At 37.4% G+C, this 13252-nt stretch overlaps 1 protein-coding gene across 1 annotated transcript in view; it reads right to left on the reverse strand.

Moving 5' to 3' along the window:
* TM9SF3 (transmembrane 9 superfamily member 3) overlaps positions 1-9491 on the reverse strand; it is a 37103-nt gene extending 27612 nt beyond the window's left edge. Inside the window, exons 1-2 of the mRNA XM_009077111.1 lie at positions 9302-9491; positions 1920-2042 (exon numbers count right to left, since the gene is read on the reverse strand). Coding sequence (XP_009075359.1) covers positions 1920-2042; positions 9302-9467 — 289 coding nt within the window. The 5' untranslated portion in view covers positions 9468-9491. The remainder of the gene's footprint in view (positions 1-1919; positions 2043-9301) is intronic.
* Between the last annotated feature and the right edge of the window lie 3761 nt (positions 9492-13252).

The following is a 13252-nucleotide window of genomic DNA, read 5'->3' on the forward strand; positions in this document are numbered from 1 at the left end:
AGGCTATATTCACAGTTCTCTAACTGTACTTGGAACACAAAGATCTGAACGACTTGTTCAGACATTCAGTTAAACACTTTTGACCAGTTCAGGTGCATCCACTCCTTTCTCAGCCCCACATCAAAAACTGACTGGAATAAAAATTGGGCTAATATTGTCCAACCAAACTGCAGTCCCACTAGTTTTACCTAAGCCTAAGGAGACATAGACCAAAATTGTCAGCACTGCTTCCTTTCACACCTGATGTCAGATGACATCCTTGCATTATATCACCAACACCCATGGTGCTGCAGTTCCAAACAACTATCAAAAACAGCTACTTAGTATCTTACAAAGATGAAACCTGGATTCTACATGTTTGTTAGCTGACATCTTCTGCACACAAAGCATACTATTGAAAAACATTACAAACACTGCAATCACAAGAAAACTTTTTTTTGGAGCATAAAATTTAGTCAATGTAAGGAAGATTTAGTAAGCATATTTGTTCTTGGCATTTCAGGTGATAAAACATGATCAGAAAAATCAATCCCAAAAAAAAAAGAAAGCCTCCAAAGACTCGTTAGCCACACAGGGTTCCAAAGAAGGCAGCTTAGCATTCATCACCCTTGGGCAATCCAAAGCCTACATACCTGCCCCTAGTCTAAAAAATTTACTCATTGATCGTTTGCTTAAAGTGTAAAAAATATTGCAGCAATGCCTGCCACCCACACAGGACTTCAAAAAGCCTCCCAGTAACTGCACAAGTAGTACAGTAGAGGCCACATATTCGGGTTTACCCCAAGCCCTGCCACAGAGCTGTTACACGCAATAAGCAAACCAGCTGAAAAGAACAAAATCAATATATAAGTACTTATCCTGTCAGGCCTACCAGATAAATATTAAATAAATACATAAATAAATAAACTCCTAACATTTCTGTCTGGGGCTCACATTCAGGCAGACATCTTCCAAACCAAAATAAAATTATAAGAGAGCGATTAAAAAAACACCCTTTGTCAGGATGAATGAGTAGCATTATTCATACCACCTATTAAAGGACTTTTCTCTCATGACTTGAGCTGTTTTTTGGTAGGTGTTTTGAGTTTTGCTTATTTTGAGCAGGTCTTTCATGGAACACAGGCAACAAAGACCTTACCTTAAAACATTTTGTGGTATTTTCCATTTCCTTTCAGTTTATGTCTACAATAGGGAGATTAGGGCTTGGGAACTTTGGTTGATTGCTATCAGTGCAAAGTGCAATCTGCAGAGCACTCTACACTAGGTATATGATCACAAGTTATAAGGGAGCAACAAAGCACAAAGAGCTTAGGAGGCAATGGCAATAAAAATACACACATTTTGATTCAGACAAAAGCACTTCTAAGGCCAGATTAATAATACTCAGCAAGAGCAATCTTAAGAACTGTAAAAGAACAATTAAAATAAAACGCCTTCATACAAACACAGATTATACATGCAAAACTGCTAAAAGCCATTAAATTACCCTAGAAGTAAACCAAATGGCTTCTGTGTTAGCAATAATGAACTAGCAAAATAAAGTTTACACCTGAAAAAGATTTTATCAAAGTTACTATTCATGAACACAGTAACATGGACTTTATATGTAACCTAATTACCATTCACTTGGATATTTGAAAGAACTCAAGCCTAAGAACTTGCTGTTAAATCAGTGCTTGAGAAACAAAACAGCTTTACACTGGTTCTGTAATTCACTAGTACAAGCCATCATACTGCTCCTTCAGCACAATAATCCTTCAGCTTATTTGTGCTATTTAGTTTCATATCCTTGTAAATTTGGTTTACATGTAAGTTACACATTCTTGTAATGAAGCTTAGTCCGTAAAAGACTCCATGAAACCCACTAGTACAGGACTTGGGAAGGTGTAATGCAGTTATTTATGCACAGTATCACTCACCCCATATTGGCAAGTCATCAATATACATCTGGTACCAATAGTGATTTTTGATGGCATACACAAACGCATCTCTTCTGCCTTTGTCCAAGTCAATTTCACAGTAAGTGGTCTGCATTACATCATCTGCAAAGAATTAAAGCACAGGAAAAGGTTTATTAATGGCCTGCCTCAGAGCAAAGGTAAACCAAGCAAATGGAGGAACAGACGGTGCTGAGGTCTTCAAGCCCTCTTGGCCATTCTTGAGTAGGTAACAAAAAAGGACACTTAAAAAGGAACCATTAAGGGAATTACATGATTGTTTTTATGAATCTACTCTTTGGCATGCAGAAACTTCCCAGAGACAGGATGAGGAAAGGTTTCAAAGTATCCTTCTGCTACTTCACCTGCACTAAATTAAGACCCATTAGCTGACGGTAGATTTAGCTGGACAAACCGTGATACCTCTTTAACTTTAACAAGAGGTATGAAATTATTAACATATACCTAAAACTGCGTATAATACTATCTCTCTATTTTAGTATAATCAGCCTCACAGACCAGGAATATTGCTCATAGAAAACCTAAAACTTTTTAAAGTTCTCAGCAATTTTGAACAAACCACTATAAAGGGAGAAACCAAGCAATAGGAGTCCAGTTACAACAAAGAAGACAAAACCAGGAACAACACACAGAATGCATAAGAGGCTGCATTTGGTAATAAAATAAATCCACCCCTTCGGGCTAAAAAGCTGTTCTTCCCCATCTATAATTCATAAGTAATGAAGTTAGCAGCCATTCTTTCACTGAAAAAAGGCACAAGGGCTATTTACAAGAATTCAGGCAGCAACAGATTTAGAGATAACTCCCCCTCACCCACATCTTGGTAAATATTTTCACTCTGCAAACAGTGCAACATAATGAACATAAAGAATTCCAGCTTCCCTCTCCTCTTTCTGTCACCACTGGAATTGAGGACCCATTTCTAGTAGATGAAATTAATTTGTGCCCCAAGTACAGCTCTAATCTGTATCAAAATTCAGCTTACTTTCTCCTACACACCAATTGCAATATAAAGCTTAAAAAGAAAATCAAATCACCTGCACAGAAAAAGCACAAGCAGGTAGAATACTTTTAACACAAAACATCATTTCTTTGATGACAACAAAAATCAAAATACATGCAGTACATCTAGGCAACAAAATTTTTTTCGGGGGAGGGGCATAAGAAACAACAAAACCATTCAAGTCAACAAATGTCCCAAGAAGACTTTTAGACCATGATGTACATTTTCAGGAAACATACTGGCACATTCAAGAAAGGTAAGCCATTAAAGGGGGCACCACAGCTGAAGCAAGGCTCGCCTCAGTTTGCACTTCTGCCTCTACTAAGCTCGATCCTATAATTTTTGGACTATGTTTCATTCCCCCAAAAACGCCTCTGCTTGGCACTTTTTTCACTTCAACAGACTTTTTTGAGTTGTCTTGACATTAATTAAAAGGAAAAAAAATCTAAAACAACCAAAACCCCCCCAGCATCATTATTTTATGGATTTGGCTTGAGGATTAATTATTTCCAAAATATCTGGCACTTTACTGTCACTCTCGAAGTTTCATACTATATTCAAATAAAGAGTAACACTTTTCTAATATTTAATTTCTTGACCTGAAGGATTGTTCAACACACAAAGGGCAAATGAAAATATACTGTGAATTAAAATAAGGGTAAAAAAGAAACAGATAGAGGCTGTTAAATAAAGCATTACCCAGTGCAGAAGCCCAGAACCCTGTTTTGGGAAAGTGTTACAGGGGCCAGGCAGGCTTTAGGGGACTCTCTTCATACAGCAGTACCAGCACAACTGAAGGACAGCATGGGGATAGGGGCAAGTGCTACTAGTGAACTACAAGTGCTTTTTTTAGAGACCTTTCCCATTTTACAGCCTGAATACAGAAGCATTTGTTTGCAGTTATTAACCAAGACAAATCTGGTAGTAGATTGTAATCTAATCCAAATGACTCCATGAGCTTTCAGATCCCTGGAATTTGTCACTTTGTTTCTTTTACTAACTGAAATGAGCCATTCTGCATATAATACTCTAGGATGTATACACTGGGGTTAAAAAGGTTTTGAAATATCATTTGAAGTGAAACAGGCTCAGATAACAGCAATGCCACAAAACAAAACTGTCTTCACCCATTTTTATAGGTTTTATTCCCAGCACTCAGAATACCAGAAACACCACTGAGTTAGTGCAATCAAATCTATGTTACAACTTACTCCAGGGATCATAAACAAATCTCCAGCAGAATCACTAGAAACAGCCTCATTCAATTCTTGCAAAATATAGGCATACACGTATGGTGTAGGATGCCACTCAGCCATACTGCACAGTACAGCTCCTCCGGCCTCCCCCTAAAGCAAGTGAATGAAGGCAAAAGGAACGAAGGCAAGCGCTCCTTTCTCCAGCCACTGAGAATGCTGAAGATGTCATTTAGTTACAGGACAGGCTCAGAAGGTTAAGCTTAAATCCAGTGTGTTAAATGATTAAATGAAAGCAGCTTAGAGCAGCATTCAGTGGCTACAGAACCTGTTTCCTTCATTACAGCTTTACCAGATCTAAGGGTCTGCGTATGTTAGAGACTTCTTATCCAAGTTACGGCTTGGCTGGGTGTGTATCCAAGAGGAGTGTGAAGTCCAAGGCACGTTTTGCGTAGCACCTACATCAGGGATGTCACAGAGGTAATCTCTGCTATGTTACACAGCTTCAGCAACGTCAGTGGCACATTAAGCACATGTAACAAAAGTATGGAAGCATGACTCATGGCAAAAGCAAGTGTGCTCAGCCAGATAGCAGATTTCCTATGAACAGACAGATCAATGGGGGTTTGTTCAAACATGCCAGCCATATAAAACCTTCTAGTACAGCACTGACCATCCTGAATGGCTGCCATGTATTCTACAGGTGTTGCAGAAGAAGTTTGGGCAAAGAGTTCTCCATCAGAAATGTTACTGTGATCATACTTCTAAACAAGTGCAAAATTCAAGTCTGTTAAAAAATCCTTTTCCTTTTTAAATTCATCTTCTTTAACTGGCATTGCAATGTCAAAAATTAGTTTTTTAACTGATGTCACTATGATGCCAATGTTCAATACATTTAATAATTTACTAGGTCTCAGGTGTAACAGAAGATGTCAATCCAAATACTTGAATAAAAAACTTGACATATTAATTAAAAAACATTATTACCCCAGATTTAGCTTGACAAGCAAATTAAGCCAACTGTAAACTTAAACTACAATGTAAGTGCATGTTAATAATTCATTACTTTCTTCACACAGGTATTCCTACAGATTTGAGACCTGTGATAAAAGAACAACATTGCTCACATTGTACCAGAATGGAAATCCAGCCACCTTGTATGACTGCATCCTATTTTTAAATACAAAAAGAAACTATTTCATGGATTCTTTAACACACTGTAGATTTGCCCCACCAGTCACCACTCAGACTTCCACTCTCAGAAGAATACATTTCTGCATAATCGTAATTTTCTTACTTTAGTTCAGAAATACAGGCAATGCCCACTGATTCAACTGCCAGTTTTATTTACAGTCTGGTATTTCAGTCAGTAACAGCTGCTGCCTAAATAATTCTTTGACTATTATGAACAACGTGCAGCTTCACACTTACCTGCTACTGCTGTCCAGCCAAACTGCATTGAGAGGGAAATTGGTTTTTCCTGCAGAAGCTAATCTGTTACAACAATTCTATTTCCCCTTTACTCATTCTAGAGGATAAAAATCTAGAAGCATAAAATCCAAATCTAATTTAATTTTGTAAATTCTTACAACACACATTTAAAGAGAAAAAAAAGCCTGTAACTGTTAGTCTTGCCATAATCCCAGACACACATGGGGAAAAGCATCATTATATGCAAACTCAGAACTCAGACATGATTCACATATTCAGGAAGAAAACCTTTACAAGTTTTTCACTTGGCCATGCCAGTATTTTGAAATGCAGTTCCCTATGATTAGGCATTTAAATGCATATCCAAACATCTAAAGGATTACTGAACAGTACTTGAGCAGCTCAATTATTTCAGCTGTAGATTTTAGGTACACAACAGTCCTTGAAGCCATATCTTTTTCTTAAGAACATATCAGTCTATTGGTACCAAAACATAAGCATCCATCTGGTAAAAACAAAACAAAACAAAAAAAACCAACAACCAAACCAAACCAAACCCAATGCAAAAATCAACAAAAACAACCAAGCACACAAAATACCAACAGGCCTGATTCAATGTAATTGCGGCAACTTCTAGGCCACTGGTGCAGAGGCTGAAGCATGAACAATCACACTGAGGTAAAACGTAGCCATTACAAAAAAAACTATTTCAATTTCACTGCTATAATCTAGTTGCAATTTTTTTAGAACTTTTTTTTTTAAGTGAATACCACTTTAGCAAAAAACAAGCTCTACTATTAAAGAGCCACCAAAAAGTTGAGCTACCATCACATTTCAACAACCAGACTGGAAAAGAATTCTTTATGTAAATGCTAAAATTTAAGGGCTGGTCTATGAAATCTAAATTTTACTGGTTTTATAACTGCTTTTAAGACTGTAAAAAACCCCAAACAAACCAAACTTCAGTCTCAGATAGCAGTCGCCTCCTGCATTTTTTTTAGTTTAAAAACCTGTACAACAGGGGGATTTGGATTTCACAAATTTTACATTATTTCTTCTTAAATAAGTACTAATAACTACTATTACAATTAATTTACGCTTGTTACTCTGAAATTTGGGGGGAAAAAAGAATGTTTTAATACTTTTAACAGCAAATTAAAGATAGTGAAATAGAGTTGCCACCCACTCAGATTTCATTTCATGGATCCACTACTAGAAATACTAAACCAGCTCCTGATGCAGAAGCTGCTGGATGTCAGCTAACAGCAAAGAGATTACTGCCTTCATTATTTATCCAGAGCACACTGAATGTAAGGGAAAGAACTAGAAATGCACATGTACAGCTTCCCAGATCATGTACACATCCTTAGCAATCAACCACTTACCATGGCCCATCTGCTTTACAGAAAACATCTGATGTGCAGCCACTTTGGTTGAGAGTTAAATTCACTGCAGGTCCAATACAGATTATCAATCTATCCTGAGCACCAAGGTGCTAATAATAACAATTAAATATTTAACAAAGGACATGGATGAAGAGGAATTCCCCACAGGTACCAGTACATCAATCACACCGACATGCCAGAAACACTTGGTTCCTTTTGAATCTCTACTCTTCTGCACCCACTCATAGCCTGTGTGAATGACATCCTGCCCAGCCTGCCTGGTGGAGCATACCCCAACACCCCAACTACGTACCTGGTATGCACAGGTAAAGCAATTGGAGACACAAAAAGACACCTGAAAGAAACTAGCATGACTGAAACAAAACCTCTTTAATTTCTCCATTATTAGAGTATTTTACTGACGTATTTGAGAGTGTACTCACAGTAAAATGGATCTGTCCAATTTACCTCAGAAATGGCAGAATATAATCTGAAAAGCTAATCTACACCTGCCTACAGACTATGCAGTGGTCATAAGTGGAGCAAGACAAACTGAAAGCTTCATCTATCTCATCTGTTATTTCAGTAAAAGGATGAACATACTCTACAAACCTAAACCAGTCTGGTTACTGCATGTACAACAGAGGCTGTTTTGACTCCTAAAGAACAACATTTTTCAAGCATTTCAGCCAGCTGTTGATGCTGAGCCAGTCCATTTCCATTCCTTGATATTATTGCAATGCTTCCGCTATAAAAACAAATTACTAAATTACTACTTCCAGGTCAACATGAAAAAAGGAAAAAAAATGAAAGTGCTAAAAAGTGAGCTAAAGAACAGCACAATCTGCTCAGTACTCCCAGTCACAAAATTAAATACTTGATCTAGCAAAAATTTGGTATGATAGGGGAATAAATTCACTACAGAAAGTAAATCTGAATTGCATACTTCACAGCAGTAAACTAACTCACAAACCTTCTAGTCTCTTCAATTTGGTGCTGCACCTAGAGAGTATGTTTGTCACTGGAATAACACAATCTCTTCGTAAAGTTAGGGCAATCAAACTGGCTGTGAAAATAAACACTTATCATGTTCTGATAATAAAAGTTTTAATTAATCACCACCATGCTGAACTGCTGCCAGCTGCCTTCTCTGTTCTTTCCATTTTCTGTTTTTAAGTATAATCTATAAGGTTTGACAGGAAAACTATTTCTCCCATATTGACTAACATTTTCAGCAGGCTACGAATGTTACTATCCAGTAACAGGACTGTTTTCCAGTTTCTGTGCAGGTACACTTCCTTTCTCAAAAGGAAATATTCAACTTCAAATTCCTTTAACATGGAGATGCTATGCAACTTAATTTATGAAGAATTTACAGTATTAACAAACCTTCTAAGAATCTTTTATTCCACTTACCCTACTGATAACTGTAACATCATCATCTTACTTTGCAGGTGTAAAGTTTTAGTCAAAACTAGACAACTTACAGAAACTAAATCCCAACTGATTGTAAATGTTCAATCAAGAAATACTATGCTTAAGTTCTCCATCCACCTAAGCACTAGTGATGAAGTGTGGTGTTCTAAGAAAAAAAGATACATATACACAAAACCACAAACTGAATTAAATATACAAATGCAAAAATTCAATAGAGACAAAAAGAATCTGTTATTATTTGAAGCTCTGCAACTACCAGTTAGATATCTGAAAGCACACACACAGAAATGATGCAATAGAAGACTCAGCCCCTAATATCAAGAAATGTATTTGCAAAAGAAGTTACATGTCTTCTCTGGTACAATATAGAAAGATGGAGAGGGCAGGAAACAATAGGGGAAAAAAACAGACCAGATTCATCCTGACAGACAGATGATGAGTTAGAGCCAATGCTGTAAATGTGTTTGTCAAAGGTATTCTAAACTGGACAGTAACCAGAAGGACACAATAATTAGCTTTATGTTAACATAGAACTTTGAGATGTTGAGCCCTTGTTACTCCTTTGCAATTGTAGACTATTCAACGTCAGAGGAAAAAGTTACATTTTCAGAACTGATAATTCCAGTATATATTTAAACATTCATATGCAGAAAGCTTAGTTTTATTTTGTAAAATGTAATCAGTTACTCCAGAAGCATCTGCTGCAGGCATCTTCCTTCAAGGGCACACAGCTGAAAACTTTACTGTAAACTCAAAAGCCAATGGCAGCAGACAACCTTGCAGGGCATTTCAAGCAACAACTCAAACATGAACTTTCAGTTCTAGTTTAAAAAAATCAAGTTTTAAGGGTTCGCATATTTTTTCAAGTGACTAAATGCACTTTGAATTGCTTACCTTTAAATTTGATGTCAAGACCACTAAATTCCAATTCAACTCCTTGAAGTGCTTCCCCTAGGGTTTCATGGTAATGGCTGATGCTTTTTTTTGATCCCACACAGAATGGGAGAGAGAAGTATTTGTATGTTTCTTGGCGATTGTGGTAGGGTCCTACAGTATTCATCCATAACACAACTTCCTCTTTGTCTTGGTACTGAAAGACAAAGTTATTGAGTTAGATGAGAAGTCAAGCAGAATAAAAATGTTCAAGAAACTTTCATTCATATTACCTAGCAGGGCAGGATTGTTCAGTCACAGGCAACACATTGAAAGACAGTTGAGTATTTTTCTCTTGTGGGTAACAGGGATTCTGGGACAAGACTTTCCACCTGCTTTCTTACCAAAAAAAGCCTATTTGATCGTACAGTTTCTTCAAGCCTATCACTGAAGTATCAGATAAGGGGAATTCACACAAGTTTAAAAGAGAAGCAGGAGATGCAGAGAGCAGAAGTGGAGAAGTCTCAAAAATAAATAAGTTTTTACTACTTTTGTGGAAACACACATCTGTTAAAAGCAAAACTGCTTATCTCCACTGAGAGAAAGGAAAGATTAAATTAAAGTCTTGATAAATAAGATCTTAGCAAAGAAACCAGGCAGACTACCCATGGTGACACACATACTGTATTTTCCTAAAATGCAGCTCCCTTTCCTTTTAGCAATGGTATAAATTTCATTCAGAATTCCCAGAAGAGCTCAATGCCTCACAGGAAGCACTAAAATTAAACTGTTGTATACCTACAGTAGCCAAGAGACAAAGAAGTCAGACAGAAAAACTGTATTTTGATGCATTTCCAACATTCTCACATTGAAAAAATAGACCAGCAAGGACTCTGGTGGCTGCCATGAAATTCTTTCTGGGAACATTCACTCTTCACTTTCCACAGCTACTGTTAGCCAGGAAAACTTATTCCTTGTCTAAGAGCCAGTAATTTTTTTCAAGGCCTTATTACTTAAAGTACTTAAAGCCATAAATATAACAATATTCAAATACTGAATGAAATCAGGAGAATCAAGTGAAATAATTACTTGCATTATCTATATGCATCTGGCTGAGGAATCAGGTTTGCTTATTACTGGAATCACCTACCACAATTTCAACAGATTAGGAGGGACAGGGACAGTGATATAACTTTTAAGGCAGAGAAAACCTTACTTATAATTATATACATATGCACAATCACCATACAGGTCCTGATTTTTTTTAAATACAGAAGAATAAAGTACTATTTTAAGACCAAAATGCAGACACAGAACACACTGGGAAAAAAAGTCAAATGTTAATTAGCTGTAACTACTTCATAGTGCACAGCTGAAATACTGAATAGTTCTGTGTCTCCCTTTTTAACAAATGAACAAAGGTTCTTCAACTCCATTTATTCTCAATAATCACAGTCATACCGAGAGGTTAACTCAGAAATAATTAGGTACAGGGGGAATGCAATAAATTCTTCAGATGAGGTCTTTAAAAGTTAAACTCAAGGATTTAAACAAACATTCTTTGGAAAATAATTTAATCCCTTTAAATTAATATGTCATCTCAATTACAAGCCTCATCTTTTTTGTTTACAAAGATGTACAAGGGTCATTCCAGCGTCTTATGTGAGTGACTTCCAACAAGAAACTTAAAATATCTTACTAATTTCATTCTGAGCTGCAGCAGAGACCAAACACTTATCAGTTTCACAAACCTACTTGTTTGCAGAGCACACACTTCAGAACATTTCTGACAGGTAAAGAATGTCAATGAAGGAACAAAGAGTAAACAACACAGCAAGAGAAAGCAGACACTCCCTCTCTGCCAGCAATCAGAAAGGTTATACCAGTCCAGCACAGTTGTCCAAAGAAAGCTGGGAAAGAAGGATAAAAGAAAGAACAATCACAGGTCCAACCCCTCAGGAGCAGAAGCAGATAGTGGAATCTGCACTTTGACACTGCCTCTAGCTCTTGCCAAAGCAGCACAGGCCAAGTTGGTCCATGTCTCTTCCTGGCCTGTTATGCCTAACATGTCTTCAGTTTCTTCCTCTAACAGCTGCAGAACATATTTCCAGCCCTTCTCAAAATGGTCTTAACTTGTCAAGAGCCCACTTTAGTGCTACTCCTTGTAACAAACAGCTTACATGTGAGCTGAGCTATGCCTTTGTTCAACCTTCAGTAATAGAATATGACAACATCCTTAGGTCTGTGAGTTCATCTTTGACAGTGCCTGAATAAAGAAAGCATTGACCACTGCTTTACTTAGCTGCTTGTTTCCGACTTGCTTCATACTGCTGGGACCTCTGCATTTTTGGAACTCTACCAGATGTGACAGAAGTAGCAGAAATCAACAGATTAAGAACATACTATTCAAAATCTTGCTCCATTTTCTACTAATGTAACTACATTGTAATTACAGTATCTGCAGTAAGAAATTTGGTCTTTACTTGTCTCTTATCCACAGGGTTTCAGCCCTGCTTCAGGGCTTCAAGTTTTTCCCACAATGACTCCAAGATGCCATCAGCCTGCTCTGGAGAGAAAAGGGCCCAAATCAAGCACAAACAAAGAATTCTGTCTGCGTTTATAACTTCCTCCTTTCTCACAGCCATCTCAGAACAGCACAAGAGAAATCTGTTCAGAATTGCTACACAAACTAACACAGCACCTCAGGTAGCACAGGCTACACCTGATTCACAGCAGTTCCTAGTCACAGCAATGTGCAGTGCATTACGTGCTCCCAGTGCCCTCCTCAAATTAAGAGGGCTGTAGTAAGAAACTCAACTTAAGCTTCAGCCTAAATTTGGGGTTGGGGTTGGTATCTAGTCAAAAACAGATTTTTCTTCTCCCTACATTTATTGGGTTTTGCTCATTCTCAATTATAAAGATGAGATTTCATGTTTAAATACATTTTCCAGCCATGACATATCTCATCTTTATATTCTTACTCTAGTGGCAGGGTAACTTGGTGGTAAGGACACAGTGCTATCAAAGAGTTTGAATTTGTGGCAGTTTGAGTTTCCAGGTTGTTGGGTTTTTTTCTTTTTTATTACTGCATTCACAATATCAAAACTTACATAACAAGTAACAATCTCAACACACAGGAAAACAATTCTTATTTCAGCAAGCCAAAGAAATACAACATCTTGTGGGACTGTACTGTTGCCTCTGTATGAGGACTTCTAGGTTGAGAGAAGGCTTATTTACATCACACCTTTCACCAAAAAGGTCACACTACAAGAGAGATAACCTAAAATGAGATGAATGGAGTAAATGATAAGGCAAAGGAGATCAACAAATGAGGTACTGCAATCCATAGCCTGGTATATCTCAGCAAGTTCTTCTAGTTTTGGTTCATATGAAGGGACAATATACTGCATAGACCTCAGAGATCCTAATTATATTCACAGACACAAGCATTTATCAACTTGGTCACGCTGTAGAATTTACAGAGTTCACTATTTCCAAATATGAGAGAAGACTACAAAACACAATTTTATTTACATTTCATTTTTATGAAAAAAATCATTTACATTTCACCGCCTTATGAATAAATGTATTACTTGTTCTGTAAGCATAGCAAGTTCAGCGCTGCAGATTCTTCTCCACTGAGCTTAGTATCAGCTCAGTAATTTCAATACCCATATGGAGTACATAAACATACATTTATAGGGGCAGCCTGAACAAGTCTCAGCATCAACAAGTTACCTACCATACAGCTGTTACAAGTGGAGACAACCCTTTAGCAACTTTTCTCTCTAAAGGCCAACAAGGCAGTAGAGCACCAATCTGCACCCCAAGTGCAACTACACATCAGCTACAACTCTCATCACAGCCAGGGACATCTGTTCCGAAGCGGCACAGTATGGTCACACTGCCTGTTCAGAGCACTGGGCTGCAGAGATGTTGTGCATGTGCAGCTAACATCATGTCCAACCC

This window comes from Acanthisitta chloris, unplaced genomic scaffold (genome assembly GCF_000695815.1).
Source record: "Acanthisitta chloris isolate BGI_N310 unplaced genomic scaffold, ASM69581v1 scaffold19086, whole genome shotgun sequence".
NCBI classification, from domain to species: Eukaryota; Metazoa; Chordata; class Aves; order Passeriformes; family Acanthisittidae; genus Acanthisitta; species Acanthisitta chloris.